Consider the following 22,336-nt stretch of genomic DNA (forward strand, 5'->3'; position numbering starts at 1 on the left):
ACTGTTGAGGTTCAGATGAGGTAACCAAAGAGTAGTGCTCATCTGGGTCTGTGAAACTAACTAAATAGTGTCTTTTTAAAATCATATTCTGTAAAAAAAAAAAATCAAACAGCATTTTTCCACTTTGTTAATAGGTCATATCACAATCAACACAGCTGCCCTGTAATTTCCATGTTCTCTGCATCGCTTTGTCCTTTTCCACTTCTTTATTCAAAAGCATTCCGGTTTAAGATTTGAATTGGGTTCAGAATTTCATCACCTCGCCATGACGATCATATGATCATATACACCTGTCTCTGGGTGGTCCCACAGTTGGTTAGTACAATTCCTAACAAAAACTACATCATGAAGACGAAGGAACATTCAAAGCAAATCTGGAATAAGGTTCTTTAAAATCAGGGGTATGATATAAGAACATTTCCAAGGCATTGAATAACCCCTGGAGCACAGTAAAGTCCATTATTAAGAAATGGAGAGAATATGGCACAACTGTGAATCTGTCTAGAACAGGCCGTCCTCAAAAACTGAGTATCTGGGCGAGAAGGGCACTAGTCAGGGAGGCCACCAAGAGGCCTATGGCAACTCTAAAGGAGTTACAGACTTCCACTGCTGAGCTGGGAGACACTGTGCATACTATGCAGAGTGGCAAAAAGAAAGCCATTATTGAAAAAAACTCATATCAAATCTCAGCTACAGTTTACCAGAAGGCATGTGGGAGAGAGACCAAGTGGAAGAAGATTCTATGGTCTGATGAGACCAAAATAGAGCTTTTTGGCCTGTAGACTAAGCTCTATGTTTGGCGCAAGCCTAACACCGCACGTCATCCTGAGAACACCATCCCTACCGTGAAGCATGGTGGTGGCAGCATCATGCTATGGGGATGCTTCTCTGCATCAGAGCCTGGAAAGCTCGTGAAAGAGGGCAAAATGGATGCAGCAAAGTACAGAGAAATCCTGAAGGAAAACCTGCTGAAGTCTGCAAGAGACCTAGGAATTGGGAGAAATTCATTTTCCAGTAGGACAATGACCCCAAACATACAGCCAAAGCCACACTGGAGAGCTTACAAACAAAAAGGTCAATGTCCTGGAGTGGCCCAGTCAAAGCCCAGACCTCAATCCAATTGAGAATATGTGGAATGAATTAAAAATTGCTGTTCACCAAAGGTCCCCATCCAACTTGACGGAGCTTGAGCAATTTTGGAAAGAAGAATGGGCAAAAATTGCAGTGTCCAGATGTGCAAAGCTTATAGAGACTTATCCAAGTAGACTCATGGCTGTAATTGCTGCCAAAGGTGTCTCTACCAAATATTAACTCAAGGGGGTGAATACTTATGCAATCAATTATTTTCTGTTTTGTATTTGTAATAAATTTAGAACAATTTGTATATTTTATTTTTCACTTCATCTGTGGATGATAATCAGACATCCTGATGGGACGTATTTTTAATATTTTATTAAGTTGGTTCCATGACCAGTCAAGATCTCCTTGGGAATCCCAACTCTAGCCATAATCTGTACTAACTCTATGGCTATTGCTGCAGCACTAGTGGATCTCAATGGAACTGCCTTCGGGTATCACGTTGCATAATCTACCACTACTAATATATGCATATACCCGGAGTCAGAAGGTAGCAAAGGGCCCACTATATCCATTGCAATGTGTTCAAAAAGAGTGGAAATAATCGGCAGTGGAACCAAAGGGGCGGGGCGCACAGACACACCAGTATGAAGACCTACCCAGTATAATCGAGCCAATATCTGTTCCCTCTTTCTTGTCAGCACCGAGGTGCCCCGCAAAAGGGATATAATGCGCCTCATCACCTCAGTCTGACAAGACGGAGGTACCAATAATTGTGTCACAGGCTGTCCTGTGCCTGCGGCTAGACTTATACAGTAATTGTCCCTTGATACTGAAGTGTGGATATACTAGCACCATCAACATCCTTACCTTCAATAGACCGGACCTGCCCCCAAGCGTGCACTAGTGACGGGTCACTGTTGACCCCACACTATGTACGCACTTGAGCACCACATGTCCGGTATATTGAGAGGGGCTGGAGCATCATCTGTCCTGGATGGCCCAGTAACCTCACCCTCTCATTTACACTGCGTTCGGACTCCCTTTGACTGGTGTTTATTACCAAAGATGCGCCCTCCCATTTTGCAGTCCTTCTCTCCTTATTCATTTTTCTAGGACAGAAAAAATGAGATAAGATTTCAGCTTGAAAGGAAACACATCACCAATTCGTTCCCTTTTCTTTTTTTATGCCACGTTTACGTGTACGGCTGAGACTGCCTATTTGCATTAATTCTTTGAACATTGGCCAGTCTCGGCCCAGAATAACTGGGTGTGGCAAACTTTCCACCACCTCTACTACCAGGTGACGTTTTATCGATTTGACCGATATATACTTTTAGGATGGGGTATGCCGCCCTGTCTCCATGGATACGGGAGATGGCCATCTGACCTCGTGGCCGCCCAAGAGAGCTATTCTAATCAAGGTTTGCTCACATCCCCTGTCCACTAATGAGTGGGTTTTCACATTTCCTAAAACCACATCAATCATACAAGGCCCCTCCCGACCATTCCCCACCTATCTCATGTGTCTGATTACACATGGCCACATCACACTCCATGGCAGCAGGAAATGACCTGGCCAGGATGTCCTGGTTGGTTACACCTAAAACAAGTTGAGGGAACAGAAGGAGCAATGGGTAGACATCTGTCCCATTGCTGGCATCGCAATGGGGCAGAGGCAGCAGCTCTACCCCAGCTGTGTGCCAACCATTGTCTCCATGTAGGGCAGGCAAGGGGGCCCATTGGGGTCGGCGGTCTCGGAGGTCTGGGTCCCAGGACTGATGGTGGTGGTTGTGGAGGAGAGAGAGGTAGGGGTCGGCTGTTCCGAAGGGTGGGAACCGACAGTATCCCAGTCCAGGCAGAGATGAAGGAGTCCTCAAAGTCCTCTGCTAGTTTCATGGAGTCTTTCAGGGTGTCGGGGTTGTGGCGCCGTATCCAGCCCTGGGGCGTGTCTCTACTGATCTTCGCTACTCCCTGAACCATACCTAGTGGGTCTCTGCCATTATGTTGAGGTGGCAGAGAATGGCCGGCTTGACCAGGTCATGGCTGGCTGCGTTGAGGTCGCTCATAGCCTGGTAGACTGTCTGAGCTTCCCTGATCAGGCAGGGTCCCAACAAGCTTGCCCAGAACTCCCGCGGTCATGCCGCAGTGGTAGCCAGCCGCTCAAGCGCTACCATGTATGCCTCTGGATCATCCTCCACCAACATCTTCACTGTCCAAGCGTTCAGTGACGATATTGTGGTAGGGATTGGCACTGCGGAAAATGCCAGCCCTACCCATTCAATAAGCGCAGTGTAGCACTCCTCTCCTCTGTGTCCCGTCTGCTATCCAGCGCCTCCAGCAGCTCCGCTGATTGTGAACAGGTGCAGAGGTGATCCAGTGCAGGAATAATCACAGACAGAACTGTAATCCGGTTTGGGAAAAGGATGTTTACTTTGTAAATCCAGGTCTGACAACCAAATAATAAGCTCCGGCTATACACAGCAGTGTGTAAAACATGGAGAACAGAAACAGGGATTGCCGCCCAAATAATAAACACACATTATCTGCTCCACAATAATACTTGCCACGGTCACCAGTCTGGATGCCTTCAGTAGTGCTTGTGGTGAATGATAACAGTTTATTTTATAGTCACTGTGGTGCAGTGTTGATCCAGTTTCGTGCTGGCCCAAGGCGACAGCTCCGGATGCATGTTAGTCGTCTGGTGGTTTACAAACACAGACAGTACTAACAGACACAAACAAACAATACACTCACAAATACATTTTAAACACAGGTTTCTCTGGGTCTCTCACAGTCCTTTTAGTCTCTAACACAAAACCAAGCAAAAGAGTAGATTGAGATTCTCCGGCCCCTTTTATGCCATCACGCATGATAAAAAAGTGCAGCTGTCTCTACAATCTGCAGCTGCTACTTCGTTTCCCTTCCAGGTCAATATGTTCTTGCAACGGAGTCTCGCCGCCTTCCAGACTGACCAACTTCCCGACCCTGGAAATGAACCGTCAAGCCACCCTGTCCAAAGGACCCAACTTTCGCTGCTTAGCACCCTCACAGGTCGGGAGGGAGATTTACAACCGAGACTCATTATTCTGCATAGCAATCAACATTCATTTTTCAAGATTCTTATGAATTAATGCTATGAATCCATTTTAAAAGCAAGTATGTAAGAGACAAGATTTTCTTTGTTGCTTGAAACGACCACAGATAAACTGCAACTTTTAACAAACTGTACCCACAACTACTGAACCTAAACATCTTAGTTTTAAACAAAAAACAACAATTTAAACCACTGTATTCAAAGATGAACGAAAATCTCAGCTGTTATCATAGAGCAGCGGTTCTCAAACTTCCTCCTCTGTGACCCCCTAGTTCCAACAATAAAAATATTTTTTTTACAGCCAACAGTAAAAAAAAAAAAAAAAAAAAAAAAAAAGAAATGAAATCACAAATGCTTCTAGGCTGCCAGGGTTTACATGATCGTACCACAAGGACAACTTCTTGATCCAGCTTTCGATTTTGTCAGCGAGAGAAAAGACAAATATATCTCGTCCTTGGAGTATGTGTTAAGAATATTTAAAGTGATCAAAAATATCTGCCAGTAAACCATGCAAAGGAAGCCATATTTCATGGTTACATTAGGGGTGGGGCAGGGGTGTAATATGAAATAGATGAATGCAACAGACACAAGTATAATTCAATCAATCAGTCATAGCTGCCCTACCCAATATACACACACACACACACACACACACAGAGGCAGTGCCAGCATGAACAAGGTTAAACAGACTCTGCATTAGGGGCTGTGAAAACAAAGTGCCTCCTTCCTACTCCACACTCTCTCAGCACAAACTCTCCCCGCAGCCAAACAAAGGACGACTGTCCCCCAGGATAAATGTGACATTCAGCACTTCAACCACCACCAACAGGCACAAATATGACAACCTACTGGAAGCAGCTGCATCGAAAAATATTAAAAAACAAAGAAGCCAGGTCAACCTAATATGTGTTTGTCTGCGTCTGCATCTGCCTGTGTGTGTCTGTGCATCTGCGTCTGCCTGTGTGTGTGTGTCTGTGCGTCTGCATGTGTGTGTCTGAGTCTGCCTGTGTGTGTGTCTGTGCATCTGCGTCTGCCTGTGTGTGTGTGTGTGTGTCTGTGCATCTGTGTCTGTCTGTGTGAGTGTGTCTTTGCATCTGTGTCTGTCTGTATGTGTGTCTGTGTCTGTCTGTGTACAGACAGACATAACACACAGACACAGACAGACACACAGGTGCACCACGAGGGTTTCCACGTGGTGACAGTAACAGGTGTCTGTATGTGAGCCCCCTGTCACTGTCACTCCGGCTCGATGATACTAAAACTGCCTCAGTTGACAAACGGTTTACTTGACTAACTCCAAACTTCACAAGCATCATCCTTGACATTGTAGCAATACAACAGAATTTTAAGAAACTGGTGTTAAACCAAAATGCCTGTATGACGCATTTTTCTTGAAACCTCACAAAATCATCTTCTTTGGAACCGTTGAAGTGATTGATTGTCACCATCCAAACCTGCTTGCAAAGCAGAAGTTGCTGTGATACAATTCAATAGTAAAATGGCTGCCACAAATTTCACCGAAATGCACCCTTAAGAGCAGACTGCTTTTATTTGAAAACCATCTAACCAACAGACTCCAAACTTGGTGGGCATCGTTCCAGTGACAGCGGAATACAAATATGTTAAAATGGTTTTGTTTTGTGAAATAATGTGGCTGCCACTCCTACATGTTCTTCTTATATTCAAAACTGCTTCAGTTTAAAAACGGTTCAATTGATTAACTCCAAACTTGAAAACCATTGTGCTTGTGTTGGTAAAATTTACATTTTTAAAAATGGTATTTGTGTGTCAAACAAGATGGCTGTCTGACGCATTTTTGAAAAAAAACTTTCAAAATCTTCTTCTGTGGAACTGTTGAAGTTGCTGATTTTAACCTTAGCACATTGAGAACTAAACATGCTTAGACGGGAACTGATACTGGAGCTTGGGAGCCGTAAAACTCCCTGGCAGTTGTAGTTTTGTTTTGTTTTTTAAGTAATAAATCTCACTGGAACGTCAAGAAAATACTGTTTATTTAATGCACTTAACTTTTTTCTTGTTCATCAGTTAAATAAAGATGTATACAATTGCTATATGGGAAGGCTAGTGGGTGGTGTATTGGGAGATTGTTTTTCTGCCTCTCTCAATATGGCTTTCCTGCTGAGAGGTAGATCTTTCTCTCTAAAAGAAATTTCGAAAAAAAAGTTTGTCATCTGATCACTCGACGTGACAGTACATATATTTTTTTGTATCCATATAATAAAGTATTTGCTGTGTATAAGAAAAACAATGAACATGTAAATTAGAGAATTTAGCTTTATTAATTTATTTTTGGCAAAATGTGCTCTACCGTTTTGTTTTATATAGAGCCGGTTCAATGTGGATTGCAATTTATCTGTAATCAAATTTAACAAAGGTAAAAAAAAGAAAAAAGGAAGGAAAGTTAAGTGGGAGAATGTTTTTGTTATGATTAATTATTATTCTAATGCTGCTGTTCTGTTTGGTTTTGTTGGTTTTGTTTGGTTTTGTTTGGTTTTGTTGGTTTTGTTTGGTTCTGTCTGGTTTTGTTTGGTTTTGTTTGGTTTTGTTGGTTTTGTTTGGTTTTGTTTGGTTTTGTCGGTTTTGGTTGGTTTTGGTTGGTTTTGTTGGTTTCTCCACACGAATGCAGAGTGGAGAGTACTTACTGTGCAGCGGGCTTTATTTTATTTTCTTTTCTTTATTTTATTTCTCTCAGAATAAAACTGCAAGACTTGAGTTTGTGTTTGGTGGTCCTTTAATATCATGAGGAAAATTACACAAAGCATCGTACAGCAAGAGATCTGTTACATTGGTGAATTAACCGATCGCCAAGGGAACTGCACACTTTCTATGAACCAGCCAGTCAGGTACTCAGCTGCAAGTTGAGAAGGAGGGACTGAACCTTTTTTTTCCTCCTTTCACTGGGAACAACTGTTTTATAAATCAAGCTACAATATTGTGGAATATAGATTGTGTAAGAGAGAACAAGGATACATTACAGTGTACACAACTGAATTATCTATTTCTGTACTATCTATGTGAATATTGTTATTTTGTTTTTAATATTGCTCTGACATACTCTTTTACTAATCTGAAAATGGCTACTAATTGGAATGGGAAGGAGTATGTTACAGTAGACATCACTCCATCTTATGAGGACTCCCATTTGTCCAGTGGAATAGGAAGGGAGGTCCCAAAATTAGATTTAGACATCCCACAGGACATAGTGTACATGGCTCAGCGAGAGGATCAGGTTATCTAGTACTCCAGTTTGTGCTCCACCACATCTTGATACAGTGCCTGAAAATTCGGGGGACAACACAATTCAGCAGTTAACAGATCTATTTAGACAGCTGGGACAACAGATCAGTAACTCCATAGTAACTCAGTTGTCAGCAAGTGGAGTAGGAACTTCTAACAATACACCTCGCCCAACCAGTGATAATGCCGCAACCAACTCACTGGGTTCCCAGTTGTCAGGATCTGACCTCTCTAAACTGAGCCTTGTCGTAAAGCCTGATGTTAGAGAACCGCCCATCTTTAAAGGACATGGGACAGAAAAATGTACTGTATGAGAATGGGAAGAACTTATAGGTGTTTTTCTTAAGAAAAGGACTATAATGTATGCAATTATGCAAAGGAGATCATGAATATACTTCTGGGGAGGGCAAGAGATGTAGTGAAGGTGGGCTTGCGTAGCAGTGAAAAAAAAAACCCAGAAATAATTTATAACATTTTCAGACAGCATTTTGGGAGTGTCACATATTCAAGCATGCCACTGGCAGATTTCTATTCGACCTTACCTTTACTGAATGAAAGTGTTGTTGATTATTGGATTAGACTGAATAAAGCATTGGATGTGGTGAGAAATGCTTAGAAAGACAGGGAAAGAAACTTGAAAATTCAAGTCATGAAGTAGCCATGATGTTTGTTCGTCATTGTTCAGACATAGATGTAGCACAGACATTCAAGTCCAAAGCTCTAGAGAAGTGGACCATGAATGAAGTTCAGGAGAGCATTGATGAAAACTAGCATGAACAAAGAAGGAAGGCAAATTGCCTTGCATCTGTTGAACAAATTAGAAAGCAAGAACTGTGCTCTGGTAGGGAGTTGGGAGGAGCATTTAGTGCGAGTGTCGCTCAGGACAATCCTAGGTTATGTCCCAAATTTGTAATCTCAACAGTACAAGTTACTAGTACAAGCGAATCAGCTACATTAGAAAGAATGACTGGTATGCTGGAGCACGTGTTAGAGAACAGTACACTAGGTTCCAGTAGACCCACCCAGTCGTGGCAGAACCAAAAGCGTCCTAATAGGGGATGTCTGATCTGTAGTGATCAGAATCATACTACTCACCAGCACTGTATATGGCATAGGCTGTGTTTTAGATGTTATGGGAGTGGTCATCGTAAAGAACGTTGCCTTCAAGTAGCGTCGTCCTAGTTAACCCCACAAGATGTTACAGGAAACACTGGTGACCTTCTTGGAAACTAGGTAGCCTGTGTGGAGGGGGTGATCACAAAGGCAGAACTCAAAACCCATTCAATGAAAAAAAGAGTAATTTATCTAGAGTAATTTATTCTAACTGTTGTGAGAGTTTGTCTGATTCATACAAAGTTGCCTTTCAGAATACAGAGAGATTACCGGATAGCTTGTACTATGTGCCGGTGAAGGTTAATGCACTTACTGAACTATGTGCTATGATGGACAATGGGTCGATGGCCTGCACTCTATGTGACGTAGCAGAGGGGCAACTGATAGCGGTGGGAGTTTTGCAAGAAGGATCACACAAACCTACTGACATAATCTTAGTTGACTGCGATGGCAAGCAGACACTGCCAAAGGGGGTTTATGTGTTGAAAATTGAATTATTTGGTTTTGAACTTGAAGCCCACACCAGTTGTTTGTGGCCAGAAAGATGAGCTGATTTTAGGAACCAATGTCATTAGGCGTATTGTGAAACTGTTCAGGCAGAGCAATGCATACTGGAAACTGATGTCTATTCCAGATCCACTGCTTTCAGAGGATAACCAGTTCTTACAGATGCTCGCTAGTTTAGATAGATTGCGTGGAAATGCCATTCCTGACAAAGTGGCGACTGTAAAGATAAAGTGCCATTACCCTCTCACCAGAAAGTGAACATTTAGTTTGGGGAAAGATACCTGCATCTGCTCCTCTATCCACTGGCAGCAGAGTACTGGTGGAGCCCTCTATTTCGCATGTTACACCTAGAAACATTTTAGTAAGGTGGTTACTGACTCCTTTGTGGGGGGATAGGTGGGTTCCAATAAAGATTGTAAATCCCTCACCCAAGCCCATAACATTAAGAAATGCAAAAATTGCAGCTGTTTACCCACGTCTCACTCTTGAAGATTTTGAGAATTTTGCACCACCTGATCTTTTCAAACGCAAGACCAGTGGTTGACTGATAAAGATAACAGTGCATTAGAAAAGTCCTCATTTAGTAGTGATGTCTCCCACCGTTGTGCTACTGCCTCTGGCACACCAAATGAACCTCAGTTAACCCACAGGTTACGGGAGTTGGGGCTACAAGAACTCAATATATCGTCCTCAGAAGTGTCTCCATATTGGAAAAACAGGTTGGTTGACCTGATTGAACAATATGAGGAAGTCTTCTCCAAGCATATACTAGACTGTGGGAAAGCTACCAATTTTGTGCATGGTATTCATTTGATTGACAATCATCCTTTTAGACTCCCATACAGAAGAATGTCACCTGGACATTATCAGAAATTGAAACAGGTTTTGGATAACATGGAGGAGCAAGACATAATATGAAAGTCATGCAGTGAGTTTGCCTCTATGCTAGTTTTAGTGTTGAAAAAGTCTGGAGAATTGAGGGTGTACTGATTTCCGATGGTTGAACGCCCATACGGTAAAAGATGCATACCCCCTTCCTCACCAATCTGACATTTTAGCTGCCCTTGGGGGTAATGCTTTATTCTGTACAATGGATTTAACTTCTGGCTTTTACAACATTCCTCTTCATAAAGACGATCGAAAATATATTGCATTTACAACGCCACTAGGACTGTACGAGTATAATAGATTACCTCAAGGCTTATGCAACAGTCCAGCGGCTTTTATGCATATGATGCTCAATATATTTGGAGACCAGAACTTCAGTAGTCTTCTGTGCTACTTGGACGATCTTTTGGTATTTGCTCCAAATGAAGAAGTGGCTTTAGGTAGATATTTCGTAGGATGCATGAGAATAACCTTAAGCTTGCTCCGAAAAAGTGCTATTTGTTGCATAGGTCTGTGAAGTTTCTTGGGCATGTTGTCAGTCAGGAGGGTGTGTCCACTGACCCTGAAAAAGTCAAAGCAGTAGCTGCTGTTAAGAAGCAAGATTTAATGGAAGCAGATGGACAAACACCTTGCCAAAAGAAGATCAGGTCTTTCTTAGGAATGGCAATATACTACCAACATTTCATATAGGGATGCTCAGCAATTTCTAAACCAGTTGACTGTGGGCTCAAAGAAGAGGGAGGTGACAGACAGGAATAGGAGAGCTCTAAATAGAGGCATCAGAACGTTAACTCCAACTGATTTGGATTTTTGACTTATAGAAGCCTTACAGCTACTTCAAGTTGCTTTGCTAGAGCAAGTTGAATTGGCACATCTAGACTTGAATCACCCATTTATACTAGCAGTAGATGCTTCTTTTGATGGAATTGGTGCTGGCCTATCGCAGGTTCCTCAGGAGGAGGACAGAGCACGCCCAATAGCTTTTGCCAGTCTGTCACTAAATCAAGTGCAGCCTAAATATCCAGTCCACCGGTTGTAGTTTTTAGCTCTGAAGTGGGCTGTATGTGAGAAATTTAGCCACTGACTTAAGGGACACCATTTTTCAGCCTGGACAGACAATAATCCACTTACCTACAGTGCGGAGAATAAGTTCGTGAACCCCAATGATAATTACTGAAATTCCATAGTTTGCCATGACAGCAGCCTCGAATCAAAACCAGTCTTTTCTGGTTTTTTAAGTCCAAGTCTTTTCTTAAATATCCAATAGGGTTTATATTAACCAATTCCATGTCTTTAGAAACAAAATGATGTATGAATTAGACAAACAATTAACAATTAATCAAATAATTAAGATTCATGGTATGTGAAAAAGTAAGTGAACACCTGGTTTTATCAGCTCAATTAAGGGGATAATTAGAATCAGGTGTTTAAATAATTACGTAGATCTTCAGTGGTGAATTTGAGAGGCCCCACCCTATATAAAGATCAGAAACTTTGTGAGTTTGGTCTTCACCATACAGGTGTGTGGAAACACGTCATGCCACGATCAAAAGAAATCTCTGAGGACCTCAGAAAAACAGTTATTGATGCTCATCAGTCTAGAAAGGGTTACAAAACCATTTCTAAGGATTTGGGGCTCCACCAATCCACTATCAGACAGATAGTCTACAAATGGAGAAAGTTCAAGACCACAGTCACTCTACCCAGGAGCGGTCGGCCTACCAAAATCTCTCCAAGAACAAACCGGAAAATCATCAAGGAAGTCACAAAGAACCCCAGAGTAACATCCAAGGATCTGCAGGCCACTCTCACCTTGGCTAATGCGAGTGTTCATGACTCAACTATCAGAAAAAGACTGAACAAGAATGGTGTTCAGGAGGAAACCACTGCTCTCTAAAAAGAACATTGCTGCCCGTCTGAAGTTCTCCACAGAGCACATAGATGATCCACAAGACTTCTAGAACAACGCATCGTAAAGCAAGAGATCTATTACACATCGTTGCCTTGATAATTCCAGCAATTGAAGAACCCGAGACAGGTGAATCCCTGTATGACAGCCCTCCTGCAATGAGTCTGATCAGAGCAGGCTCAGATTGAGGTCAGGGATGGAAATAAGACTCCTATTGCACAGCAGTTTCACCATTCCATGTTTTTAATATGTGCTTGAGTTCATATGTGACAAGCTCAAGTGTGTCTTATTATGGTCAACTCACAGTAAAAACAAGAATGGATCAAACTGCTGTGCAATGGGCACCTTATTTCCATCCCTGCATTAGTAACACATTTCAAGTAGCTGGTTATAAAACAGTGTGAGTGGACTGACTAATCTGCTCAAATGATTTGGTGCCAACAATAAGAGCAATCAGACTCCTGTTCATTTTCAGACTAATACCGTAATCCACACTACCAAGACACTGCACAACCACCACCCACTGATATACCTGGACTGTCTTTCACAATCATGTTTTCAAACTGTGACGATTGTGCATTATTTAGGTAGTGTCAATATGGTATTGTAGAATAGTACTGTACTGCAACACTCTGCCCCTAGTGGATGTAGGAAATACAGCATTAGCATTTCTTTCATCTGCCTGGGGCAGGCTCATGGTTCCACTGGGGTGCCAGCTGGACGTGGACAGCAGATCACAGGGGTGCGTCTAACTTCTGAGTTTTAAAAAGTTCCCAAGATGTAGTGAATGAAACAGAAAAGTTGAATCATGCTGAATCTAAAAAAGATGACGAATACATTTGTGATGATTCCTCTGGTATTTCATACCCATCCAAAGACCCTCTATAAGGCACTGCTTGCAGGACTTGAAATACTGATTTTTGCGCAGCATTGTATTTTGATGTTTGACTATAATGTCTGCAGCTTTCCTTATGAACAGCGAACTGAACTGTCAAAAATACTATTTATTAAATAGACCTATTCATTTTTCTTGTACAGTACCTACGATGGAACCCGAATGAGAGAATCACACAATACAGCTGTGTAGTGAGTATGAAGCAAAGATCTCAAAATGTTAGGTCTTTATGATGAAATGCTTTTTCAGATATTAGTAGGGGCAGGGGCACCTTAAGGCATAATTTCTTGTGACATATGCAACAGTTTTTTCAAAGTTGCCAGAACTTGTCCTTCCTCATTCCAATACTGCTATCCCCTCAGTGACGTCACTCTGAAAATCAACAGCAGTCTGATTCTGTCATTGCTTCACGTATCTTATCTGGTACAATGCAGAGTGGACAGTAAATTAGTTTGATTCAATAAAACCTGCCATCAAAATTGCAGAGGCTCCATTTTTAAAAAAAAACAGTGAGGGGTCAATCTAGGGGAAGAGCAAGTGAAATTCCAGCACCTTTGATAAAAAGCTGGCCTGTTCGAAACACTTCAAAAGCACTTTCCCAGGTCACATATAAAAACAGAAAACTCAGTAACAGAGACATGGCACTCAGATTTACTCAGAATGGCTCAATGCAAGCACCACTGGAAGTGTAGTCTTTGAAAGGGATCTCACTGTACAAATTGCACTTCGGAAGTAGGGCTAACCGGGTTGTCAAAACATGTAATCAAAAAGAAGAAAATGACTGAACAGAAGCGGTCTGCTAATTCTTTTACCAGAGAACACCTCTCACTACGAGCCTCCTGTACTGTACATACCTCACAGCATTCCCAAGCACTCCACAGGATGTAGTGAAGTTACACAAAACAACCCCCTGAGCACAAGTACAGCACTGTAACAAGACACAATGCACTCTCTACTATGAGTCTAGGACACTGGTGGAAGATCTTAACACAGCCGTCCGTCCATACCAAAATAAACCCAAGGATTATGTCAGGATCAAGACCATAACATGCAAGGACTGTGTAAGTATGACACAAGGATAAGGAATTACGTCATGCATACCTATCACAGAATATGCTCACTCCTTGAAGCCATTTCTTTCTAAATTTAAATCTGTCAAATTCCTTGTGCATCATCTAAGCATGCATTTTTGTGCATGACATCCTTCCTGATCCTTGCATAGCCTAAATTTGCCTTTAATGTCTTGCTTGATCTTTGCATGGCCCTTGTGTTTATCTTAATGTTTAGCAATATATTTATGACGAGTCCTAACAGATAATGTGAATTTCAAACATAGACAACAGATATAGTTCATAGGGTCAAAATGAAAAAAAATGTGTAAAAACTGTGCACTGCGACTTTCTCTGTTTTAGTGTAAAGTCCACATCATATAAAACACAACATCGGCTGAAACTACAATCAAGTAAATTGCATCTTAGTGACATTTCATTAATAAATTTTGCTTATGTGTCTTATCATGTCACAGAACCCCTTGATATAATTCATTTTCAACACAAAGACCACCTTTTAATAGTACAACAGCTGAAAGCAAAACCATTGTTGGGCTGGGATAACACTATTCTGCTCCAAACTAGAGACAGAATTGCTCCATAGGCAAATAAATGTTAAGAAACGCGTTCCCCTGTGGTTCGTAGTAGCTCCGGTGTGTGTACGTGCATACAAGAGAGTTTGTGTACCATTTCAATTTGAATGTCGCTGAAGTCACTTTGACCCAATTTGCCCAGGCACATGGAGCCAGTCTGTTAGAGAAAACGGGACCACTTTACTGCATAATACATTCAGACTCCCAGGGGAAATCACGGAGGTACCCCACTGTAAACCAGACAGGAGGCTGCTGCACTCTGAAGCACGCATGGAGGACTCTGCAAGGGCCTCACCACCCCCGTGTGCAATGCTGTCAGACGCCACTTCTTAATGTCCTTCCCCACATCCAACAGCACCACTGGGCATAAGGAACAGCTGTGTGCAGAGCACAGGTTTTCTGGGGCACTAGGTGAAATACCAACGTGAGAGCCCTCATCTCTTTAATTGTGCTTCTTTAGCCTACTAAAGCTGTGCATTGTGAGGGAAGTGCATAAACAAACCAGGGGTGCATCTGAGACAGTGATGGAGCCTCAAGTGTGAAGAGGACAGCAACCCTATATCAGAACTGAAGGGGGGTGGGAGTGTGCAGCACACTGGTACTACTGTAGGGTCGCAAAATGAAGTGCAGAGATGATCAGAGACAATCGATCACACCGATCGTTGCATCAAAGGTTTATTTGCAGTGGTCATCAAAATACAGAGCGCTCCGGAGAATAACAGTCACTTCATCAGTAACTAGTGTATTCTACTGGGGTAAAGCACATACATGGGTTATATAATTTCCACATAACATCCCCTGCTCCTATCAGGATTTGGCACGCAGCAGGCAATTCATCCATCCCTACCCCCTAAACTCATATACTAGAGGAAAGCTAGTGGGGCATGATTGCCCCCCCCCCCCCCCCCCCCCTTACGGTTGTTATGTTCACTTTAACCTGGAATTTATGACCTAGCAAGTAAGCAGGCATTGCCCTTCTTCTACCATCCCCCCACTGCCCCTGGACATCTGACCCAACCTAATGGTGTACTGAAACATTCCACCCTTCCCCCCTCCTTTCACAAATTCCTTACTAAACATTGTAAAACCGCACCCAAATGATCGTCGTGATGACAGCACCAACTATGACGATAGGACAAGCCAAGGAAGTGATGTCTACAGAGTGGGGGGGGGGGGGGGTGCAGCACATTGGACTACAGAATGGGGGGGTACCCCCCCACGTACGTGTGTACCAGATGTGGGGGGGGACAGCACTGTCGTGTACCATGATGTGGGGAGGGGGGGGGTGCAGCACACTCGTACTACAGAGTGGGGGGGTGCAGCACACTCGTACTACAGAGTGGGGGGGTGCAGCACACTCGTACTACAGGAAAGGTTTCAGCATTTTGGGGGTTTATTTATTTCCTTTTCAGTGTTTATTTGTCAGAATTTTCTGACTCAAAATGAGTGTTTAGCAGGGCTTTTATTTTACATACCACAGTGAACTGTCCGATTCTTTCTGGAATGAAGAATTATTTTGGAGTTACAACACTTCTATCCAGGGCTGAGACGTCCCAATGGAAATCAGTTTGATCTCAATCTGCTGCTGATGAAAATAAACAAGTCTGATTTCAAAGTGCTTTCGAGTCAGTGCCAGTGGCAGGTGGAAACGGGCCACAGTAAGCGTACCATTTTCAACAAGTGGCCTCTAATCTTGGGTACAGTTCCACTCGAAATCAGGAACAAAGCAATGCATGAGCGCAGGCAAACAAAATCAAACAAAGAAATACTAAATATGTTAAGAAAAGGCTTGCAAAGGTCCTTTTTTTTTGCTAAGTTTTGATAAGTGTTGTTGCCGCAAGACATCAAACTTTGAAATTCACAACAGACTCCCCCATAGAAAGAACAGGTCAGAACTTTCATTGACCACCAGAAGGTCTTGTTAATTAAGACTATCAGAGTCCTGACATGCAATATATCCCCTTTGGTCACTGTGTATATTATACTATGTTAAGTTTCCTCTATATACTTTACTTTATAATGCAAGTAAGTGTTGGCAAGGCAACATCTCATACATCTTTAAATTCACAAACAGTTTAAATGTATTTTTATTAAATTAAAAAATGGGACAGAAGGGAATATTATTGTTTATTATCCTTTAAATCAGTTTAAAAAAAATTATGAATGCATTTAATAAATCACAACTCTCTTTATGCAGGGATTTAAAGGCTCATTTTTTATGTAAATTACCTTTGTTTCTGCTTTACTACAGTTCCAGATGATTTAAAAAGAGATGTTAATAATGAATTATTCAATTGTTCTTATGCTTTGAATATGAATAATTCAATATTAAATACTGGCAGCGTAATCAATGAAATTAGACAGACTGCTCCATTCAGCAGCGCTTCTCTATTTTAGAGAAGACATTATTAAGAATTAGGCAGATTATTACTATTTTAAAGCAGTCGTTATTCCTGTTGATGGCTGCAGGCAGCTGATGAGATCCGAAGCTGATAAAGTCATTGTCCAGATAATCCTCCACAGCCGCTCCAGATAGTCAGTCAAGCATGCAGAAACCACATCTTCACTTTGACTTACAGTAGTTTACATTGTACAGCAGAGGAATTCCATTGGGCTGTGCTTCCTACATTAACCTGTGTTTTAATGTTTATTTCAAATATGATTTATAAACTGCTACATCACAGGATTTCAGGTGACATGACTTCAGACCACTGGAGCTAGTTTGAACTACAACACGACCAGAAGCAGCAAATCTTCACCTACATTATGCAGGGATGGAAATAAGACTCATTGCATAGCAGTTTCACCCATTCCCGATTTCAATATGTATTGGATTCATTTCTGTTGTACATTAGAAACAATTGCTGTTAACCTTGGGAATCACAGAAGTCAGCTGCGTACCGAATATGAAGCCACTATCTCAAAGCGTTAGGCCCTTATCAGGACACAAAGTTCCCATGACCCCAATATGGCAGCCATTTTTGGTTCTGGGTCAGAATGAAAGGTAGCATTAGATGCTGTATATAGAGTTTCCACAACACGGAAAACTTGCCAGCGTCAATTGTTTGTGAAATATTAGCAGCAGTACGTGCATTGGTTTGCAATCTCATACATGTTTTCGGGAATGCAAAAGTATCATGCAAATTCAGAGGGTACAAAGCATTTCTTGACAATGTTTTCATCAAAAGGGAACTTAATGATTCATGTATTCATATCAGCTTGATGTTCAAAAATTTAAATGGTGGCTCGTGGTTTACTGCACTTCAAAGCAGTCAATATAAGAATCAGCAGTAACCCGTCACTGAGCTGCTGACCCTAAACAAGCACTCTCTCTCCAGCGTGGGTATTTTATAATCTCTTTAATCTGGCACATGATTTTTACCCCCCTTTGTGCTAGTCTATATAAAGCCTTGAGTTGCCTTGGCAGTCACCATTGTGAAAACACATTTTTTGCATTGGTAGCAAATTAGTACCATCTGGGACTGCAGCACATCTTCTGGAACATCAATATGTATTAATATACTTAAAAGATGAACCAGCTTGTGTCCAGGGTAGAAAACCAGGATTGGGGTCAATTCCTGACTTTCAATTCCAATTCCAATTCTTTCAATTCCTTTTTAAATTCAATTCTAATTCCGGGGGCTCCCGAGAGGCATATCCAGTAAAGGCGCTCTGTGTGAGTGCAGGATGCACCCTATAGCCTGGACTTCGCCTGTTCGAGTCTGGGCTATTCCACAGCCGACCGTGGATGGGAGTTCCCAGGATCCGGAAAAGTCCAAAGGGGGTGAGTATTTTTGAGATCCACTGTAACTAACAATGAAACTGTTTCAGTAATGCATTGCCACTGTGACAAGCTAATTTTAACAGAATGCGGCTAATTGCAATGTTGATGAATGACGTGCTGGAATTGAATAAAAGGGTACGGGCACTGGAAATGGAATTGGAAATTGATTTTAAAGGATTTTTAAGGAATTGGAAAAGAAAAACAGGAATGGACCCCGACCCTGGATATGAACTGGCTAAAACAATGATCACTTAGGGATAGCAACATATTTAGCAAGAGGGGAGAACAGACACCCCTAAAACACCAGAGAGAGAGAGAGAGAGAAATTAGAAGCTATATGATCATCCTCAATGCAATACAGTGGAAGTGCTGAGGGTCCAACCCGTCTCAAGGTTCTACTGTCCTGAAAGAGCTGCATTATTGCACATGCTCATGAGGTAATGTGTGTGCACTTACCGGTGATTAGATTGTTTAACAAACAACTCCACTGAAAATTGTAATGCGAGTGACTCCTGATTGGGTATGTGATTGCTGGAATGCCTGTCACAACCAACAGCCTGCAGCCTAGAATTTCCTTCATTGGAAAGCTTATAGACTATTGGCCTGCATTATGGAGCTGGCATGCATGGAGGACTCTTCACATTATATTTGAGTGTCATTATATAGGATGATGATGTTGTTGCTGCTGCAGGTCGCAGCACATGTATTGATCTTTTGTTAAGTGGTCATATATTCCAGTTCTGCTGGTTTGCAAGCTCACTAAACTGCTTTATATCCCTCAGTTTTCATGCAAAATATGTTTTTTTGTCAAATACATGCAATAGACTTGCAATGTGCTGTCACCACTGCACATTTGGGAGTACATTTAAGATTTAAGATCCTTTAAGAGTTTTTTTGTTTGTTTGTTTGGTTTTTTTTTTTAAATAAACATCTGCATAAAAATAATGTTTAAGACTAAAATCCAAGCAATCTGCATGTTGAATTGGGGATTTGGCATAATAATCCTGATATGCAAAGGGACCTGTTGTAACTATTTAAATGGCAGTGTTATATCTGTGACTGGGACCAAAGGGACAGAGCCAAGGTTTGTAGAGGATGCAGCAAGGGTCACACATGGGGAGTTTGTAAGTAAATACAGAGCCCTCAGTGTACATACAGCATAAAGCTTATATACTGAGCATCAAAAGAAATGTATCACTTATATTTGAGCATCTATTTGGATAAAATTCACTAGATGTGATCAAAAAATGACAAAGTTTTAGAGCAGGTGCAGTGACTTTTTATTGTGCTGATTAACAATTGACATCATGAAGATGCTGCAAAATTATCTGTCGATCTTGGGCAGGTGTTGCGACTCTTGGTCTCCCAGTTCGTGGCCTGTAACTGAGAGTGTGTCTGGTTATACCGTCTCGCCAGGTTTGAAATTGCTGGCTGTGAGCACCCAAGATGGTGAGCCACAGTACGCTGCCCTAGTCCAGCCTCCAACATGCTGATTGCACGAGGCGCTGCTCTCTTGACAGATGTGGCATATTGTTTTTTAGGTTTTTTGGGGGATTTTCTTTACTGCTTTTATTCAAGCTTGCAATTCAACAGCTGAAATCACTTTATACCCAGTGTCCAATCAACTCTCACTAATTAGGTGATTAAGTGCATATGCTTCAGTCATATGGATGAATGAACAAGGGATTAAAAAGAAACTAAAAACATTTTGTCAATGTCTATCATTTATATACCTTTTTATCTAAAATAAATGTGTTATAATAGTGATAAGTTTCTTTTGATGCACTGTATAGTTACTGACACCTGTGAAGATAGTCATCTGCTTTAGCCAGCCCATACAGATCAGGGATGGAAACAGAACTCCCACTAAATTGCTGTTTGATCCATTCCTTATTTCAGTGTGAGCCGAGTAAGACACCCCTGAGCTTGTTACCTATACACTGTGGATAATCAAGCTGGTAGCAAAACCTGGAAACTGCTGTTCAATAGCAGTCTTATTTCTATCCTTGTAGTTAAGCTCTTAATACAGTAAGCATAAAAGCGACTTGAAACTCTGAACAGTGTCACTATAGCCTCAAGTTTATAAATAAAACGGTGCACGGGGATTTGTCTCGCTCTGAAATGTCCAAGCTTTGCCTTGCTTCCATTCTCCAGTGCGTGCAATTGCTGTTTTATCACTACAAATTCCAGTACAAGTCACCATTTACAAGTTAGCTCCAGACTTTAAACCACAAGAGGCGACGGTGGGTAGGTTTACAGCATTACACGATTTCACAAAACACAACTTAATCATTCAGGACTGGCAGCACATATACACCCAGACCTGAGATTTAAAAATAAACTCAAAAGCAAATTTAAAATCCATCCTCGTGTTTACCCCTATATAATATATATATATATATATATATATATATATATATATATATATATATATATATTTGCCAAGTTTAATTTTGCAGTGCCAAGCTTTATTGTATGCAAAACACAACATACTCTTCCGAAAGCAAAACATAAATTAATGATGACAACTGTACTGCTAGAACCCCAGAATTTACTGTAATGTGCACGTGCTAAGATATCAAACAATGCAACCCGGTTACTGCATTTGAATAACCGCTCTGCTCTGAGCAAACCCCACGCTGTTCCTAGGAAACCATGTTTTAACAGTACCTGGATTCATTGTTGTCAGTGCAATTTCGAAGCGGGTGTAAAGTTATTGCTTTTCACTGTACAGCTGTATCCAAACCGCCGCAGTTTGCTGGCGGAGAACACTTGTATACGTTTTCACATCATACTGAAAAAAGAATCGACCCCAGTTTTTTTTGTTTTTTTTTCCTCCGTACACCCACATTCCAATGCCTTCTGCTCTCCCGCTACCAACTGGAAGGCACCCGCTTGAGCGAATTCGCTATGCTGTCTGTACAAAATATTTGCAACTCTAGCAAATGCAAATATATAAAGAAAAATGCACTACGCACGTCGAAACGCGGCAGACACTTCTGCCAGTGTAATCCGAGCAAGACTCACCTGGGTATGCAGCTTGGAGACGAGCCGTCGATTTCCCAGGTAGCGAACAGGTTCATCGGGACAGGTCTGTTCAGTGCACCGCTCCCGGGGAAGCTGAGCCGGCTGGTCTTCTCTGCCATGGTCAGTCAGTCAGTAAGACTCACAAACGTTAATAGCTAAATTATAGATCTGCTTTAATATATAAATATATGCGTTGTAAATAAATGTCACCAGTTTGTATCTGTGCTCTCAGTGCAATGTTACTGTGCGGTTTATTTCCACGGATTCACGTTGCTGTACCCATGTTTATTTCCTCTGTTTATCTGAACTCCAGTGTACATTAAAGCCAGGGTCTGCAGTACCTTCACCGCCACCCCCAGGAAACAACGTCACTACATCTGCCCAGCGAGTCGCTTCACACAGTGCTGCTTTTTGTGGGCATGATGAATCTGCAAGGCTATTGTTAAATGCTAAGAATGAAGCCGTTGTGAGTACATTGTTTTTGTATTTTGTATTTTTCATCTGTATTTTGAAAGTCGTTTTCTTTACAGTTTCAGTAGGTACAGTTTTGCAAACCCGAATGCAATTCCATTAGCTATGCTTCTCTGTTCTTTATCAGCAAACCACAAGGAAGGGGAGTTTCATAGTACTGCAGCGGGACATGTGTAAATTATCAACAGCTTCATATAAGGAACTGTTTTCAGATTGTCCCCTGCTTTGTCTTTATTTCATGGTAGTATACTGGGCAATTGGAAGTGTGTTCACCCTACCCTGGTTTGACTGGCAACTCTGGTATAGAAGGGTTAAATTAGGAATTTCAGAGAGTATTTTTCTATCATTACCAATCAAGTACCTGCAATAAACATGCTTGTCAGAATTGCTAATCATTGTGTACTGTGTACAGAGCACATGTCCACGTGTATAGAACATCTGAGCAACATTATACAGTTAAAACATCATCTTTAAAATTTAAAAGTTGAAAATAGTATTGAAAGTTGTACGGCTGGTTTCACAGACCCCCAATTAACACTAATCTTGGACAACTGACAAGTGAGTAGTTTTTCGAGATTTACGATTATACTGTAAATTTACAGTATAATCGTAAATCTCGAAAAACTACTCACTTCTAAATCTTTTGTAGTCATTTTTGTATTACTTTA

General features: G+C 41.5%; 1 protein-coding gene across 1 annotated transcript in view; it reads right to left on the bottom strand.

Annotated features, from left to right (window-relative positions):
* LOC121330157 (phosphofurin acidic cluster sorting protein 2-like) overlaps positions 1–21,504 on the bottom strand; it is a 125,148-nt gene extending 103,644 nt beyond the window's left edge. The window contains exon 1 of the mRNA XM_041276465.1: positions 21,198–21,504. Within this exon, the coding sequence (XP_041132399.1) occupies positions 21,198–21,316 (119 nt within the window). The 5' untranslated portion in view covers positions 21,317–21,504. The remainder of the gene's footprint in view (positions 1–21,197) is intronic.
* Positions 21,505–22,336: the final 832 nt, after the last annotated feature.

This window comes from Polyodon spathula, chromosome 17, assembly GCF_017654505.1.
Source record: "Polyodon spathula isolate WHYD16114869_AA chromosome 17, ASM1765450v1, whole genome shotgun sequence".
NCBI classification, from domain to species: Eukaryota; Metazoa; Chordata; class Actinopteri; order Acipenseriformes; family Polyodontidae; genus Polyodon; species Polyodon spathula.